Source organism: Bombyx mandarina, chromosome 12, assembly GCF_030267445.1.
Source record: "Bombyx mandarina strain Sakado chromosome 12, ASM3026744v2".
Taxonomy (NCBI): Eukaryota; Metazoa; Arthropoda; class Insecta; order Lepidoptera; family Bombycidae; genus Bombyx; species Bombyx mandarina.
In genome coordinates this window covers 13,700,841-13,720,061 of record NC_143219.1, presented here as the reverse complement: position 1 = coordinate 13,720,061, position 19,221 = coordinate 13,700,841, and the positions used below count along the sequence as shown (strand labels likewise).

The window sequence follows — 19,221 nt, the reverse complement described above, 5'->3', positions numbered from 1 at the left end:
TAATGAACGCGCAAACAGGTGAATAAATCAATACAGCTGAAATAGTTAGTCCTTATCACAGAAGGTACGTGCCATTATCAAACGCGTGGAGTTTATCAAATACTTGATATAAGGGGAAAGCATGATCGATGTTTGCTGAACTAATTTATAGTTCGCTGTAACTTTGTTTTTAGGGCATCTTGATAAAAAAAAACTCGAATAACATTAAATTCATTTAAGATCTGCTATAAACGAATGGAATGTTACAGATAGACGTGATTTTACATATTTTTCTGATTTTACTGATTATTACATTACCGTGCACGACGTTACAATATAAAATAATTATTGATACTTACCACAGCGATCAATTTCCCTCGTACTGTAATTCCAATCATAGGAGCAAATCTTACTTCTACTCCCGGTTCTATAACCAGCTCTGCATCTCTCTCCAGCAGTAGATCATCCCGAAGTAGATATGGACTGTTATCTGGTTTCCAAACAGTGCGTCCCCCGGCTAACACACCGCCCGGCAGTTCCGTTAAACCAGTTGATTTGTTTACGAGGTAAGGATCTGTCGCACTCAACTCTTGTCCTTTACATTCAATAAAGCAACATAATATCACTATCACAGTCCTCCATTTATATTTAGTGTCGCTAAATTGACTGTGCTTTTTCTGAACACTCGTTTCTTTGGAACACTTCATTTTCACTAACTGAACACAAAACTATTCATTATTGAAATACGAAAGTATTTCACCTGCCCGTAATCTCTCGCAAGTTTCCTAGTAGTGTTTTATCGTCATAAACAATACATACAGTCCATTTTATAATCAATTAAATAACAAATTACAAAGGAAAATGCTTTTTGTTTTGGATGAAAACATTTTATTTCGGGCAAAGGTGGGGCCGGTGAGGAAGAAAAGAAACGAAAATGCGCGCTGCCGCACGACCGTTGGATAAAGCCGTTTGGCCGGTTTCGTTCGAGTTCCTCCTCCCTTCCCTTCCCTCCCGCGTCACTCATTCGAGCAAAGCCTCCTCCCCTCCATAGCGGAATATATCTACGTATGTATATCGTGATATATTAAGTGTATAATCTATGATCGTGATATATGTAATATAATACCTATACATCAACCTATTCTGTGGAATCTTATTTCATTCGTTCATTGACGACAAAATACTTTTTCTGAAAAAAAATTTAGAATAACAATTATTGATTAATATATAATTCAGTAGAACTTAATTCTATTATTATGAATAGCTTTTAAGACTTATTTATAAACCAACAAAATAATAGGCTGTGTAAAAGTGGTGTAGTTTTTGTTAGTCATAAGTAGTAGCGTTCTAATGGGCTTGGCAACACTGTTCTGCGAGACCATTCGTTCATTACACTCCGGTACTCTGTGTTCAACTCGTTCACTCGAAAATAGTCTCCATCGGTTCAGTAATCGTCTCTTTAATTTTTATTCATAAATGTGTTTAAAATAAGTCAAAATCGTTAATTTTTATTCACATAAATAAATTTTAGTTGTATCTTCATAAATAATGTAAGTTGAATAAAAAATATAGTTTATTTCACGTTAATTTAATGTCTGTTGGCGTGGCGTGGCATAGGCGGTGGCGACATTTTGTTTTCTTCATTGTATTTATGTATTTATACCTCTTTATCAATTAATACGTCGCAGTTACCACGTTTCATTTAAAGTTAATTCATTATTTTCATATTTAAACATTCGATTCTTTTTTTAGACTAAACCATGAGTTCGGGTGGTACTCGCGTGTACGTCGGCGGTCTCGTCGAGGGAATCAAGAAGGAAGATCTCGAACGCGAGTTCGATAAATATGGAAAACTAAACTCAGTTTGGGTAGCACTAAATCCCCCAGGTTTCGCTTTCATAGAATTTGAGAACTTGCAGGAGGCGGAAGATGCGTGTAGCGCGATGAATGGTACTGAGATGTTAGGCGCCACTTTGAAAGTTGAGATCTCTAGAAAGCGGGACGGGCCCCGCAGAGGTGGGTTCAGAGGTCGGGGCGGCGGTAACTTCAGGGGTGGTCGTTCATTCGGAGGTCAGGGAGGAGGCAGGTTCAACAACTCATACGGTGGCGGCGGCGGCCGGCCGTACAATCGTAACGGAGACGGATATGGCTCCAGCGGCGGCGGTGGTGGTGGCGGCGGTGGCGGCAACTACAGATCTAGGTCGCCGCTGTCCCGTTATTAATTTAGTTGCTAGGTTAAATAGGTTTAGTGTTATCGTAATCTGAAGCCTTCCAAGTGTTAAAATTCAATGAATACTGGGGGTTTATTGCTAGGCATTTCGATGGCTCAAGGAAGTGGAGGTAAATATATTTAAAATTTCTTGTTATAATTATGGTGATGATTGATTACACGCTTAGTCTTGCTGATTAGACAAACGTGCTGTATGGATTATGTAGAATCAAAAAAACTTTAAAGGCAAGTGTCATAAACGTACATGTATATTTTTTAAAGAATAATTACTCTTTTGGTAGCTCTAGCTTTGATATTTCTTGTATTATAAAAATGATTTAATTTGAACCATAATAACCATTAACTGCAAGGACCTTAATCACACAAGATAAAAAAAAGTATTTAGTGCTCTTTAAAGTAAATGACCTCTTATCATATTCTCCATTACAAGTTATTGTTTGACTGTAATCATTGTTCCTCAGCACGAAGACAGTCATATTTTTTACATGTTAATAATTTTAAATTTTTTTCTGGAGAAACTCATAATGTAACAAGAAGAAATATGACATGATCAATTTGATTTTACTTTGCTACAAACTAGCAAGTGTAATATCAACTATAACCTATAACATCATTTAAATTGACTCTCAATTTTATAAAGTTTGCTTGACTGGTACAAAAGTTATCTTGTTTTCTGTGTAATTTTATTGAAATAAGCTGCAACTAATAAAATTCCATTGCCCTGAGACCAAATTGAAGTCTGTTCAGACATTAAAACAAGTAAACATCTTACAGTATTTTAACAGCACTCTCAGTTATATTTCATCTAAAGATATTTTTAAAATTTCAGTTCCTTGGACTCGGTGATCTCGCTTCAAAATCATCGGAATATATTTCAAGAACAATCTTCAGAAATTAATTAACATTCTACCTAGTACTCTAATGGATAAGTTTCTTCATAAATAAAAATTATGACTTATTTCTCTCATGTTTTATTTAAGGTCCAATGAAACAGAATCATTGCTTATTACCACAGTACAAAAGTTTAAAGGGAAGATTTTACAAAATTTTAAATTGGTTTTACATTAAAGTTATTTAGATTCAATATTTATTCTGTTTCCATGATAATACTCTAACCAATTACTTAATCTAACTTAACTTTACATTAAATAAAAGATTTTTAAATATTTTCATAATTTCTTATTGACAACAACTTTATTCACAATAACGAATTTGAATTTAGAATTTACGAAGGACTGCTCAAACAGGCCATAAGCAACTCCATTTTGTTTAAAAAGTTCTTTCCCTCCATTTTGTCTAATTTTATTTCTTTAAAGGCACCTCCAAGATTCTCCCACTTCTTGTCTTGCACTAGTTCACTCGAGAAAAAGTCTTTTCTTGGTGATTGAGCAATAAACACTTGAATTCCCACAGAAGGCTCGCATCTTATTGCTATCATTCTGTCTCCTAAAAAAAAAGCAAAATGCATTGTTTGTTAAAACGTAGAATTTTATACTACGAATACATACATTTGTTAAAAATCTTAACTTTCTGTAATAGAACAGAGCTGAAATTTCAAGTTATAATAAAATATAATTAGTTCGACGATAATTAAAAAAACATTACCCGGACCCAAATTTGGGGTGCCTCTACGAAGCCGATCAATATAATAGTTACATTGGCCTTGAAACACACGTGTTATTTAAGCACATAGTCTACCCGGCTACATAACCTAACTATGCTTGTTAATAAAGCAGTTTTGTCAACTCTTAATTTTAAATATTTCAGTGAAGTGAACTAAGCGCAGGGTTTCTTCTTTTATGTTTAGTGTAGGTATAATTAATTACATTTTTAGGTTATTTATCTTAGTGCCTATAGCGTGTTTAGTTACATTTACCAAATTAACTTCCAAAGTATTAATTAATAATACCGGAATGAATCATTTTTAAAATTGAAATGTTTAATTTTAAATATAATAGTAAATAAAAATATAAATTTAGCGTGATAAAAATAATATACATTATAATGTATTTATAATGAAAAAAAAAAAACGTTTATAGAATACTAATATCTTTACACAACCCAGTAATTTTCTGAAAACAGGACCACTGCTACAGGTGAAAGTAGCATGAATGGCTTTTGGGGGGAATATGAAGAATATATTGCCTTTAGAATTATTTTATTCTCGCAAATAAGTATGTATTTAAAGTATTGTTTAACCAAACCAAAGCGTTATTACAGTAATATTTAGTATTTGAGATGCTGCAAGGTTGAGTAACCGATGACCGATGATTTTGAATTTTCTAACGTTTTCATATTTTTGTTTAATGCTTAGACGTGTGGACGAGCGCACGGCCCCAGTGGTGTTAAGTGACTACCGAAGCCATACACAACAGCGTAAATGCCGCCATTCTCCTTGAGACATAAATTTTAAATTTCAGCCCTAAGGATCAGTATTACAATGGCTGCTCCGGAATGCGTTCCGGTTTGGAGGCAAGCTGCTTCGCGCAAGAAATTGGCAGGATGGTGGTCACAACCCGCGCGAACTCACAATACTTCCTATCACCATTTAAAGTGCACTATGTGTAATGCAAATTGTGCCAAATTTCGGATACTTTGCCTGTGAAATCTTACGATCGACTGATCATATATTTTTTCAACAAATCTCTATGGATCTGAAATGTAGCGAACATTGTAAGACGTACACGAAGAAGGAACAACCTAATTTAACTCAAGTTCTTATTAAGTTGCGTAAATTTATATTTAGAAATTGACGTAAAGCTATTGAAAAACATGGCAAATCCAATCTTGCCTCAAGATAGTGCCGTCAAGTGCCTCAAGATACGTCGTGATGTCTATGAGCTCATACTATAATAATATGAGATCAATTGAAACACGAACTTCGTGTGTCCAACTACAGCCATACATTTTTTCTATTGTAATTTTAATAATTTCATGTCATTATTTCATATGCTTTATCACTTTAGATATTTAATCTCAACTAATATTGTAAAATAAATGTATAAATTTGGAAGTTTGTATGGTTTAATGAATTTGAATAAAATTTCGCACACAGACAGTTTGAAATCTGAAGTGAGTTATTCACAGGATACTTTTTATAATGATAGACGTGTCGACTCTGGTAATGCCGGGTATATGTATAAAACTATGAAAGTCTATTCGCTTTTTTTTCCTACCTAAGTTCGATTGTGTTGAGAGGCTATTTTAGCGTAACCTTAATAACTAGTAGGTGAGCTCACGGGGCTCAAACCTGAGACGATACTAACACGAACCCTAGCAAGAGCCAGTGCTTCGCAGAATCTACCACCGGATCGGAAACGCGACCCACTGAGGAGATCCGGCGAGAAACTCAGTGGGCTGTGTCTGAGGGTTAATTTACTAGTCCGAATGATGAACGGTTTTCGACTACTGCGGGGCCACTAGTACTAGTTATATTCTGGTTACCATTGGGCGAGGCGAGTAGACAGGAGGAGGCGTTCCCTAGCGGCTCCACGGGCCCCGAGCCCAGGTGCGCGCTGCTGGCGAGGAGTTGCCAGCCCATGCAGCGCCCCACCGCCTGCACCGCCGTCATCTGGTGCTGGTATATCTACACCAAAACAAACATCAATATAGCCAATAATATCAACTTGTCATCGTCGTGGCCTAAAGGATAAGACGTCCGGTGCATTCGTGTCGAGCGATGCACCGGTGTTCGAATCCCGCAGGCAGGTGCCAATTTTTCTAATGAAATACGTACTCAACAAATGTTCAAGATTGACTTCCACGGTGAAGGAATAACATCGTGTAATAAAAATCAAACCCGCAAAATTATAATTTGCGTAATTACTGGTGGTAGGACCTCTTGTGAGTCCGCACGGGTAGGTACCACCGCCCTCCCTATTGCTGCCGTGAAGCAGTAATGCGTTTCGGTGTGAAGGGCAGGGCAGCCGTTGTATTGTAACTATACTGAAACCTTACAACTTACATCTCAGAATAGGACGAGCTCACAGCCCACCTGGTGTTAAGTGGTTACTGGAGCCCATAGTCATTTACAACGTAAATGCGCCACCCACCTTGAGATATAAGTTCTAAGGTCTCAGTATAGTTACAACGGCTGCCCCACTCTTCAAGCCGAAACGCATTACTGCTTCACGGCAGAAATAGGCAGGGTGGTGGTACCTACCCGTGCGGACTCACCTGAGGTCCTATCACCAGTAATTACGCAAATTATAATTTTGCGAGTTTGATTTTTATTACACGATGTTATTCCTTCAACGTGGAAGTCAATCGTGAACGTTTGTTAAGTACGTAAATCATTAGAGAAATTGGTACCCGCCTGGGGGATTCGAACACCGGTGCATCGCTACATACGAATGTACCGGTCGTCTTATTCTTTAGGCCACGACGACTTCAGAACTTTGCTTTGCTTTGTGCACAGCAAAACAAATAGATTACAAATCGCAAAATGAACTTTCACTTCAAAATGAATGTAATACTGAGTTACAATCTGAATCGGCCTTTCCCAAAGTGGGCGATAACGCCCCCTTGTGGGCGCTGAAGGCCTAAAGGGGGGCAGTAAGAGATCCAGAAAAAAAAGGGGCGTTGTGTAGAGGCTTGGGAGGCGATTTGTAATTTCATCTAGGAAGACTCTTAGACACCAACTGAGCTCTCGCTATAGTGGATTTAAGCAGGTGAAAAAATGGGGACGCTAAAAACAGAATTTATTTTCAAAGTGGGCAGTAGACAAAATAAGTTTGGAAACCATTGATCTAAATGAATGCGGTAACGTTAAGTACATAATGAATAGTACCTGACAGTAGATGAGGTCCCTGAGCTCCTGCAGCTCGTAGGACAGGTGCCGCACCTTCCCGTCCCTGCAGATGCACTTCAAGGTCTTCTCCCCGACGTGGACCACCAGCGACGTCCGGCACACCGCGTCGTACCTGTCCCACAACCACAACCAGCTTTACTAGCTACAAACTTTTTTGGAGACTACAAAAACACATCAGCTAAAATATTGGCAGTAACAAGTTAGTTACTGGTGACAGGACGTCTTGTGAGTCTGCGCGGGTAGGTACCACCTTCCTGCCTATTTCTGCCGTGAAGCAGTAATGCGTTTCGGTTTGACGAGTGGGGCAGCCGTTGTACTGTAAAAACTGAGACATTACAACTCATCTCTCGAAGTGGGTGGCGGCATTTACGTTGTAGATGTCTATGGGCTCCGGTAACCGTTTAACACCAGGCAGGCTGTGAGCTCGTCCGACTATTTAAACAAAAAAACTTAGCAAAGTAATTTAGAGATTTCCATATAATTTTTAAGGGATGCATGTGTGTTATAGGTAGTTAGGTGTGAGGGGACCGATATGGGGGGTATGGGAGGGGGGTGGAGGTGACTTACCCGTGTGCCATGATGTTTATCTTGACGCAGGACTGCGTGGGACTGTTGAGCGCGTTCCAGTGCGACACTATCAACGGATCCTTCACCTGGGACACATCAAAATCAAACACTTATAGACATATACAATATAGACCAACGGTCGGGGAACTTTTTTAATTATTACCACAAAATATTTTTGTGTAAGTTGATATTACCCCATGGCGAAGAACAAAAAAATACGAAATCGCTTCTTTTTAGCATCTTTCATATTATAGCCCCCGTGATAATTTCGAAAAGAATACAATATCTAAAAATTTTACGATTCTAAAGAAGTTTCACTTCAATATATACTTTTTACTCACAAAAGTTTCATTTTTATCCCCCAAAATTTCATTTTACCCCATTTGGGGTAATTTATCCCGGTTCCCGGACCGCTGATATAGACTATGCGTCCTTTGAATGATCAAAATTCGATCATAAGCCTCAAATATTATAGATATTCATTTTCCGTATCACATTTTCTCTTTTGTTTAGTTTATTACCATTTTGACTTATAAACGTTTTGTTTTTTTTAAAGTATTCTATCAATAATTATATTGTCTATGAGCTCAGATAACTTCATGATACAATGAGGACTCGTTTATTATTCTACACTAATAATCTACTAATATTACATTTAAAACAATTTATTCATCTTTTAAATTAAAAGTAATTTTGAAAACATTAAAAAATATATCTAAGGCTGAAAGGTTATTTGGTTTAAGTGACTTTTACCTTTATAATTAAAGGTGCGTTTTATTTGGTATTAGCATCGATGATTCGATGTTTTTAATTGAACTCCAATTAAGTTTACTCCATTCAAATAATTGAAGGCGTTATGATATCTTTTCTAAAATTTTGTACTTTATGTAGATCACCGGTGCCCTACACAGCTCACTAAAGTAATTATGTCGATTTCTCTCTTCGATCTTCTCACTAAGGCGCCGGAGTATCTAGTAGACTCTGGGAAAGACGAATCCGAAGATAATGAGAATGAATCTATTCCTAAGAGACCTAAAATACTGAAACATACATTATCAAACAAAAGAAGGCTAAGCTAGGCAATCCAGGCCCTTAATAATAGAAATCGAAATAATTGCTTCAGTGCGCCACGTAGGGCACCGGTGACCTACATAGCAGTCAGCGTGTTAAATGGCTATTCTGTAAGTTTCAAAAAAGTTACTTAAATCAAATATCCTTTCAACTTTCGATAGATAGAAATATATGTAGTACCTCTTTAGCGATAGTGTCGAGCACGTATTCGCTTCTCCTCCTCATGAAGAAGTGCTGGGCCTGCTGTATGATCTGCTCCAGCAGGGACTGCTCCTTGCTCATGTCCAGGAGCTCGTAGCGGTCCGCCGCCATGGGACCTGCGCGCGGGAACTACGCCATCAGTACACGTGTAGTTCGGCCGCTGAGAGAGCGCGCGGATGAGCGATGTCGCTTTGGGACGGCGTGAGATTTTTTTTATGATTATGGGTTTACTGGTGTCCCGGAGGTCTTTCCAGTTTCATAAGGGCAAGTGGGCGAGCAAGGGCTCAGCCAGAAGGGTCGGGATTTGCTAACAGCTACCCGAGTGCCTCCAAGGGAGACCTAGCATCTCAATAGCAGCTGCTTCGCGAATGAATCTACTACCGGATCGGAATCGCGACCCGCTGAGAAAATCCGGCGAGAAACTCAACGGGCTGATGCTTAGATTGGGTTGCACGTCGAACTCTTTGCCGAGTTCGACGAGTACGGTTACCGGGGTTTCTACTCCTAGTGTTAGGGCGGAAGGCGTTTAATGTAAAGGTTATTGGATCTGATGGTTCCGTAAGGACGTGTCTAGGGCGTCGACGGTGACTGGCTCCTGCGTACCTACACGCGCGGACTCACAAGAGGTCCTACCACTGTAATTACGTAAATTATAATTTTTGAGGGTTTGATTTTTATTACACGATGTTATTCCTTCACCGTGGAAGTCAATCGTGAACATTTGTCGAGTACGTATTTCATTAGAAAAATTGGTACCCGCCTGCGGGATTCGAACACCGGTAGGTACATTGTTCGACACGAATGCATCGGACGTCTTATCCTTTAGGCCGCGACGACTGGCACGGTTACAGGACGGTAGGCGCGCGTACCGGCGAGGCAGCGTCGCTTGGAGGGCCCCAGGGGTCCGGTGGCGGGGTGCGGGAAGGGGTGGTGCGTGTTGGCGTGGTGCACGGCGCGCAGCAGCTGGTGCAGCGAGTGCTCCAGCACGTGGTCGTGGTCTGACTTGCCGGACGACGAGGACCCCTCCGTCTGTCGAGCGGACAAATTCGTTTTCAAGCCATACATTTAATTTTTATAATTCAATATCTCTGAATCTCCAATCAACGTTGAATATATGTATTAAGTAAACAATCAACCTTACTTTTTCTATAATCAAAATTTTCTACTAAAATATAAAAAACTCTTGCCCGCGACTCAATCCGCGTGGAATAGTTACTTTGGCATAACGCTAAATTTTACCCCCCACTTCATTTACGTAAATTTATAATCATTTATATTTTTGAATTATAGAATGTTGAAGAACTATTTAAACCCCTATTTTGAAACATTATTTATTGGTATTCCACTTGTATTGGTCTTACTGTTATGCAATATGGAATAATAAATGTAAATGAGTCTGGCACAGTTCTGAAAATATTAACATAGGATTTTAGGATACACGGGTCAAGTTCTTGTAAGTTAACAAATTAACAATTTTAGCATGATTATTTTGATGCTAATTAATTAATTAAACATAAATAAATACCTTAACCCCCTCAACATTCGCGTTAGCGTTGGTCTGTCCGTTGTTGTGACAGAGTCCTATCAGCAACTGGATGCCGGGCAGCACCTGAAATCGCATATAGTTGTCCCATTTGATCCTGATAATCCTGACAGACCGTATCTCTGTGCCTCAGTATATCGTTTATACAAATGTCATGAATAGAGTCATAAATAAATACAAGTGATACAATACATATTTTCACTCTGATAATATTTTTTTATACACAATTTACTTTTTTTGCTGAAAGAGTTCAGATAGAGTCTGTTACAGGCTAATGTAGTTCAAATAAATTAATCGCGGACAAACGCAAAAGAGACTCGGACTTCATATCACACTATGATGTCTAAGAACTCCACTTAACTGCCCGACTATACCATAGTGAGCAAAAGCATAAAGGATTACCTGGTATTCAATTGTATTACATTTTATGCTTCTTACTCTTGCAATCTTACTACAAATCACGTTCATAATCCGTTCATCAAACAATTCTGAAATTAAAACTTCATTATATTTCTGGAATGCATGTTATACTCACGGTGGCCATGATCTGATTCCCGACAACCATATGCGGTATGGAGGCGTCCAGCTGCACGGCTTCGGCCGCGAGTCTGGCAAACAGCTCCTTGCAGAACAGCACGTTCTGCGCCGCTTCCAGCCGCTGCTGCCAGTGCAGCTCGCCCTCACCCGCAGTGCAGCTCAATGCAGAAGCACTCAACGTTGCTGTCACTACTTCTTCTTGTTCTGTCAAAACGAGGATTATCAGCTAATTAAGCACCAAGTACAGACACAACACATTTTTTTTTTTTTTCTCTGAAGATATAAAGTAGTTAATATATTAAAAATGAAAGTATATTCTCAATTTGACACATCGTCGCTGTCAAACCAAAATCTGCTATTTGCAAAAACTCTATTTTGAATTAACAAGTAAAAACATTTTCGTATAATATATTATATGAAGGTGAATTTTTAAGAACTATATCAAATGAAAACTATAGATAAATATTAAAGCTTTTATACGTTAGATAGGGCTGTGATACGAAAAGGTCAAAAAGTAAAAATCTCAAAAAGTGCACATAGCAGATTTTGGTTTCACAACGACGATATGCTAATTGTAATATGAAAATTCAGAATTTCAAACAATAAACTATATTGGAAGCTTGACACGGATGACTAGGCTGTCTCATTCTACAGTATATCAGTCATGTGTTCCTGTTTCAAGTGTCATAGTCTTCTTTGTCTTAGATTTCACGTGACAAGTGGGGAGCTTTATTCAAATTGTGATGTATTTGAGCCAGTAATCAGTAGAACATAGAAGGTGATCTATGAACACATCCAGACATCTATACTAATGATTAGTATTTTGATTTTGATTTGATTTGATTTATTGCTGATTTTTGTAGCTCAAATGGAGTGTTCGGCAAGTGAAATATCTTAATAACATATTTCAGGACCTCTTTTTGCATATATGCAATATGTAGTGTGATGTTATTGTGTCTACCTTTCTGGCAAAGGACAGATATGAAGGCGACGCCCTGCAGTTCTGGCGGGACGGTGACGCGCAGGGCGGAGGGCGGGGGACCTCCTGTGTTCATACTCATCGCTTGAGCTATCTGCTCCTCGGGCGCTTTTGTTACCTGTTCACAATCATTTTATAAGTAGGCAACCATTTCACTCCTATCCCCGCCTATTTCACTGGTGGTAGGACCTCTTAGGAGTCCGCACGGGTAGGTGCCATCACCCCGCCTATTTCTGCTGTGACGCAGTAATGCGTTTCGTTCGTAACTTTACTGAGACCTTAGAACTTATATCTCAAGGTGGGTGGCGCATTTAATGTCTATGGGCTCCAGTAACCACCACTTAACACCAGGTGGGCTGTGAGCTCGTCCACCCATCAAAGCAATAAAAAAAAAAAATATACCTACTCTATTCCAATTACGAAGTCTCACGAGACAGATGTTATTATTATGATATTGTGTGTGTGAATTAATTGTATAATGATTTGGATTATTTGTGTATATTTTAAATGATTTTTACGACCATGAACAAAAAATGATTATTATTTCAAATTATGCGCAACGTGACGAGTTACGTTCTAAGAAGTGTCAAAGGGGACTTCGTAATTGGAATAGAGTTTAGTGATTTTTAACACCACAATTACTTGTTGTAATTCTTCGAACTTAAATTTATCTCTCAGTGGCAAAATGTTCGTGAGCGCGTCACAATATTTCACAATATGAAAACTGGCACCCATCATGAAACACAAGATCGAAGTTTCGTTAAAAAAGATAAATGTAATGTATTTTGTTACATCCAAATATTTTTTAAGTATGTACATATCGGATAAGTGAAAGGCTATTTGGTTTATGCGACATTTGTATTCGTAATAAAAGGTCCGCTTTTTTTTTTTTTTTTCCTACCTAAGCTGGGAGCCTTGAGAGGTCATTTCAGCGTAACTTTAACTAGTAGGTGAGCTCACGGGGCTCAAACCTGACGACGTCGCTAACACGAACCCTAGCAAAAGCTGTGCTTCGCAGAATCTACCACCGGATCGGAAACGCGACCCACTGAGAAGATCCGGCAAGAAACTCAATGGGCTGTGTCTGTGGGTTAATTTACTCGTCGAGCCCTTCGTCGCAAGCGACGGGTTCGACGGTGTCCGGTGCTTGAGGTACCTAAAAGCACAGTTAGTGGATCGGGAGGATCCGAAATGACGTGTTTGGGGCGACGTCGACTGCTTTCCATTCTGTCCGCAGGATCGGGAATGTAGTTACCGGCGGCCACGATGAGAGGGTTCTCGTGTCGTGCCGCTTTATCGAAGTGGGTCCGCTTTATTTAGTATTCGATGTTTTTAATTGAATTTCAATTAACACATTCAAATCACGGAAGAAGTTTTTTTGTCATGATATTTTTTCCAAATTTTAAACTATAATGGCTCTCCTGTAATGTTGCAAAAAACCAAAAAGACGCTTAAACCAAATAGCCTTTAACCAGACGATATACATTTATTTAAATATATTTAAAGAAAACATTGAGCTTTGTAGTAGAAGTTCCATGCAAGTTTAATTTAATAAATACGTTTTATTCAGATTTACAAATACATTTTGAACAAAAACTATAACATCTTACCTCAAACACACCCGTCTGACTGAACTTAGACCCTGCAGTTCTGTAGCTCAAATCACCAATGATTGTATTAGAAACTTTCTTCAGCCTCCAATTTTGACGTAGCCTAAGCAAGTCTATGTGGAAATCTGGCATGTTCCGCGCCATCCTCATGGTCTCGCTGGCCCGGAGACGTTCCATGCCGGCTTGGAGGACGGCGGCGGCGGCGCTCAGTGCCTTCTTCCGTCCGTAGACTTGAACCATGGGTCGACTTTCAACTTTTTCAGGTTGGACCGGGTCAAGCACCTGGACATTATGATATTATATTGAATTTATTATATTGAAGTCGTCGTGGCCTAAAGGATAAGACGTCCGGTGCATTCGTATCGAGCGATGCACCGGTGTTCGAATCTCGCTGGCGGGTACCAATTTTTCTAATGAAATACGTACTCAACAAATGTTCACGATTGACTTCCACGGTGAAGGAATAACATCGTGCAGTAAAAATCAAACCCGCAAAATTATAATTTGCGTAATTACTGGTGGTAGGACCTCTTGTGAGTCCGCACGGGTAGGTACCACCGCCCCGCCTATTTCTGCCGTGAAGCAGTAATGCGTTTCGGTTTGAAGGGTGGGGCAGCCGTTGTGACTATACTGAGATCTTAGAACTATATCTCAAGGTGTGTGGCGCATTTACGTTGTAGATGTGTATGGGCTCCAGTAACCACTTAACACCAGGTGGGCTGTGAGCTCGTCCACACATCTAAGCAATAAAAAAAAAAAAAAAAAAAAAATATTGTTTATAAAATACGTTTTTTTAATAGAAATATTTTTAAAAACGATATTGAAACGGTTGTCTGGAAGAGATCGCTTTTAGCGATAAGACCGCTTATTGTACAAATGTATGTGCTTTTTGACTGTTTTTTTAATGTAAATTGTGTTGGTGTGCAATAAAGTGTATTCTCTCTCTCTCTCTCTCTGAAATAAAACGTCAACAACGTCTAACAACTATGACGAAGTGGTAATTACTGCATGTAAACATGCCATCTTTGAAGCTGAAACTAAAATACAGCCTAGCTAGCCTAAAGTGAACAGAATTTATTTACTAAACTGAGGACAAATACTAGTAGTATTGGTTGTTTTATATTTTTTGATCCAGTCAGTTTATTTTAAGTGGAGCTGGCACTTCTATTGTGTCAGAGGTCATCAGCACTAGCACCTGACAGTCCCTACCTATGGTCTGTAATTACAGCATTATTAAATTAAATATTATTTCATACCATGGACACAGTGTTCTTTTTTCTTACCTGCTCCTAGTAACCTTTAGAGGTTAAACTAGCTCTACCGAACATGTAGCTCACTCTCACTCACATTCAGGGTCTTTTCCTGGGAAACTTTACTAACATCTGCCCTACCGAGAGCAGTGGATCGCTGAGTCTACCAGATCAGAATCACGATTCACTGAACACACACCAATAAAAGCACACATACCATATACCTCTTCTCCTTAGCAATATTCAGTACATCCGCCAAAACGCTAACTTCAGTCAAGGCACTCCGTAACTTATTCCTAACAGAGTCCCAGGGCCACAAGCTGGACTGGTAGCTCTGGTCTTTGTTGTCTTCATCTGATTTAGTATCAGAACTGCTTTCACCTTCTTTCTTGACGTTACAGAACTCATCTTCTGTTTTTGAAAAATCTATCTTCTGTGCTAGTCTTGCCAGATTTTCTGACATCGATAAAGGTCTACAAAGAGAATTACAGTATGAATCTATATATCTATGTATCTATTTTTATCAGAATACAGTTACATTCATGATGCTTAGAATATAGATTACTGACACCAAAAAATGAAATTAAGCAGTATATTTGTGATTTTAATATAAATGTATTACTGTTATAGCTGCTATTATTATATGCAATATATAAAAATTTACTTATGCATTTATTTTATTAACAAAATCTTAACATGTACCAATTATTAATCTTGTGCATGTGACAGGTATTAATCCAGACTTTGTTATTCAGAAAATTGTAGGACTGTAATTTTAGTTCACTATTACCAACATCATATTTTAACTACAAGTAAAAACTTATAAAATTTCTTTATTAGGGCATTGTGAAATAGGCCATTTTTTAAAATCAAAATACTTTATTTAAAAATGAGCCACATTGAGATCTAGTTTCGAAACTCACTTAAGTACATTTTTCAGAAGAAAATTAGTGTGCATAGCTTATCCATTCTCTTTTAACATAATATTTTTAACTGAAATCCCTTCCCATATAAAACTAGTGAAATGGGACCGCATATACATATGGTGTATAATTATTTAATTGAAATAAAAATTACTAAAATATCATTCAGAATCTAATATCAATATGTCACATTTATTTATTTATTTCAAAACAGAAGATTTTTAGGCTTAACATTTTTAACTAAATTTCGGTACCGGTTTGTAATTCAATTTGTAATTATTTTAGTTTAGTTGCTTAATTACGTGGTGTGTATCCATATAAAATTTTAGCTGATCAAATTTGTAAACTTACGCTTGATAAATCTCTTGCCCATCATAAGTAATCTCCTGTATTTGGTTCTCTATAGGTGCCTCTATCGATATGTTCACTGAATTTGCCATTTTACTCTTGAAAAATAAATAAACAGTACAAGAAAATTATAATTATAAATAAAATTTGACTCAAAATTTAGCGGTACTATTTTATAAACACCATATTAATATAATTCTTAAATTACATAGTTAATATAAACAATAATGCTGTTCATTAAAGCAGTTAAGACTTTAAATTATTATTCCATCCTAAAAACTAAAAATTCTCTTTACAACAAATCGGCTACTACTCTTGACTTTGACATTTACTAAGTGTATAATCTATGACTACGGTATATGTGTATTATCTATGGTATTGTCTATACTCTTGACATTGGACTTTTTGGCGGGAACGCGAGGAGTGAAGTTGTGTGATTTGTTTAATTTTGTCTATTTAGTGTTTCCGCAGGCTTAAATGTGTAACAACGGTGGTTTATTAACTATTTAATATCTGGGAAAGTGCACAAATGTGGAAAAATGAAGCAAAGCCGCTGGACGTTACTTGTGGGGATCCTCCAAAAAGTCCACTGAAAAAATCTCAGTAAATAACCACCATTGTACTGAGATTATATTTCATCCCATATCATCTCATCTCATTTCATTTTATTTCATCCAAGTTGATTAATGTCTCAAATTAATCATCTTTCATTTCATTTCACTCCACATTATCATTTTTCATAAAAATAAGAATTTAAATAAAAATAAAAATAAGACGTGACTTAAAGGTCTTAGTTACCAGGTCATAAATCCCTTGAAAAAATAAAAAAAATCATGACATTGTAGGTAGGCAGTAGGCAGCGGCCATAGACCTATATAGGTTTCCTACTTCAGTGGCAGCGGCCCACGTCATCTCGAGGTGAATGAAGATAGCCCCTCAAAAAAAATTTTTTTTCCTATTTTATACTTATTTTCTATTAATTCGTTTGTTCATCATTTGTTCATGATTGTTCACTGTTAATAATTGTTTGTTCTGTATTTATTTATTTAAAAAAAATATTTAAAAATATACCTACAAGTTAGCCCCTCTAATGCAATTTTTAATATTTTTTCATCCTTAATGACTCGTAAATATTCATTTTCGATTGTTCTTATATAAAACATGTTTGTTCTCTTTCGAAATTACTCGTTTTTTGTTTAATTTACTATTTTTATTAGTTGAATAAATGTATGCAAAATATGTGTACTGCGCATGCGTCAACTATAATGCCTAAACTTTTTACGCGGTTTTAATCGTGAAAAAAAAACCAAATTTAAATCCTGAAGGAGCAATTAATTGGTATACAGTTTAATTAAAAAAATTAAAAAATAAATAAATGAAGTAATGTGCATTGGCGTTAAGTTAGACCAAATACATTTTTTCCATCCTCTTACGTATCGTATTAAAATGTTATTTTACTAATGTTAGGAATATAATTTCGACTGTGTAAAAAAGTTATTATAATGTATACCTATATTATCTCTTGAAAGATAAATAATGAACATATTTACTTATTTGTTTTACCTATGTGAACTCCCTATCTTTTTTATACCTTCATAACGATAAGTAGGAGGATGGAAAAAATGTATTTGGTCTAACTTAACGCCAATGCACATTACTTCATTTATTTATTTTTTTAATTTTTTAATTAAACTGTATACCAATTAATTGCTTCTTCAGGATTTATATTTGTTTTTTTTTCACGATTAAAACCGCGTAGAAATTTTAGGCATTATAGTTGACGCATGCGCAGTACACATATTTTGCATACATTTATTCAACTAATAAAAATAGTAAATTAAACAAAAAACGAGTAATTTCGAAAGACAACAAACGTGTTTTATATAAGAACAATCGAAAATGAATATTTACGAGTCATTAAGGATGAAAAAATACTAAAAATTGCATTAGAGGGGCTAACTTGTAGGTATATCTTTAAATATTTTTTTTAAATAAATAAATGCAGAACAAACAATTATTAACAGTGAACAATCATGAACAAATGATGAACAAACGAATTAATAGAGAATAAGTATAAAAAAGGAAAAAAAAATTTTTTTGAGGGGCTAACTTCATTCACCTGTCATCTCGGATCCTCCCGATCCACTAACGGTGCTTTTAGGTACTTCAAGCACCGGTCACCGTTCTCGTCGAACCCGTCGCTTGCGACGAAGGGCTCGACGAGTAAATTAACTCTCAGACACAGCCCACTGAGTTTCTCGCCGGATCTTCTCAGTGGGTCGCGTTTCCGATCCGTTGGTAGATTCTGCGAAGCACGGCTCTTGCTAGGGTTCGTGTTAGCAACATCATCAGGTTTGAGCCCCGTGAGCTCACCTACTAAAGTTAGGGTTACGCTGACATAGCCGCTAGGGCTATCAGCTTAGGTAGGAAAAAAAAAAAAAAGGTAGCGGCTTGGCTCTGCCCCTGGCATTGCTGACGTCCATGAGTGACGGTGGCCACTTACCATCAGGTGGGCTGTATGCTCGTCTACCTACAAAGGCAATAAAAAAATAGAAAAGAATTATGTAGTAGTTCCATTTTTTCAACTGGAAAGACGAAAGTATCATACCATACAACCTAATCTTTTGAATATTCTAAATAATGAATCAAGCACCGTTATTACAAAGCCAAAATAAACACTAAATTAACAAAATAAAATAATTCATACAACTTCACTCGCGTTCCCGCTTTGTAGATGTTGCTAGCCATTTCTGCTAGTGTTATATTACGGAAACAGCACATTTTAAATAAAATAAGAATGTGATATTGTGATATTAATGGATTGGAAAGAAGTGCTTTGGTTTCCCTTTTGTATGCCAGACTAGATGACTGTCTGTGTTGCCTAGATGGTTTACCATGATTATAAAAAATCAGTGCAGTACATTAGGCTAGCTAATGTATGATATTGTTTTGAAGCTCGGCGTCTGCCGGAGTCACTCACTAAACGACTTCTGTACTATTCACCTGAACACGCATGACAAAAAGCGGAGGGGTGACCACCGACAATATTGAAACCAGACAAACCGATTTCTATTGGCGAACCGATTCTACGTCAGCCACCTTGGACGGTGCGGTGGCGGTCCGTCATCATCCAGATAGTGCCATTGGTGGCGTATAAATTCTCGCTGGACTAG

The 19,221-nt window shown here is 37.5% G+C and overlaps 3 protein-coding genes and 2 long non-coding RNA genes across 6 annotated transcripts in view; 3 read left to right on the top strand and 2 right to left on the bottom strand.

Annotated features, from left to right (window-relative positions):
• The window catches only part of bark (C-type lectin domain-containing protein bark beetle), a 48,420-nt gene extending 47,383 nt beyond the window's left edge, over positions 1-1,037 (bottom strand). For both annotated transcript variants that reach the window (XM_089732105.1, XM_089732106.1), the window contains exon 1: positions 339-1,037. In XM_089732105.1, the coding sequence (XP_089588231.1) occupies positions 339-686 (348 nt within the window). In that variant the 5' untranslated portion in view covers positions 687-1,037. The remainder of the gene's footprint in view (positions 1-338) is intronic.
• The window catches only part of LOC149501847 (uncharacterized), a 28,940-nt gene that overhangs the window by 1,975 nt on the left and 7,744 nt on the right, over positions 1-19,221 (top strand). The gene's annotated exons all lie outside the window — the stretch shown is intronic.
• Positions 1,352-3,169, top strand: Rsf1 (repressor splicing factor 1). The gene is made up of 3 exons (XM_028184436.2): positions 1,352-1,529; positions 1,732-2,319; positions 3,039-3,169. Exon 2 carries the CDS (start codon positions 1,740-1,742, stop codon positions 2,199-2,201), a length of 462 nt encoding a protein of 153 aa, XP_028040237.2. The 5' UTR covers positions 1,352-1,529; positions 1,732-1,739; the 3' UTR covers positions 2,202-2,319; positions 3,039-3,169.
• Positions 3,366-16,393, bottom strand: MED17 (mediator complex subunit 17). Its single transcript, XM_028184435.2, has 12 exons — positions 16,052-16,393; positions 14,995-15,250; positions 13,528-13,809; positions 11,900-12,035; positions 10,937-11,142; positions 10,384-10,467; positions 9,728-9,887; positions 8,838-8,974; positions 7,587-7,672; positions 6,999-7,131; positions 5,654-5,795; positions 3,366-3,655 (listed from the first exon to the last, which is right to left on the bottom strand). The coding sequence occupies exons 1-12, from the start codon at positions 16,138-16,140 to the stop codon at positions 3,435-3,437; spliced, it is 1,932 nt and encodes a 643-aa protein (XP_028040236.2). The 5' UTR covers positions 16,141-16,393; the 3' UTR covers positions 3,366-3,434.
• On the top strand, positions 3,662-5,335 carry LOC149501848 (uncharacterized). Its single transcript, XR_016324036.1, has 2 exons — positions 3,662-4,017; positions 4,630-5,335. It is a non-coding gene; the product is annotated as an uncharacterized LOC149501848 (long non-coding RNA).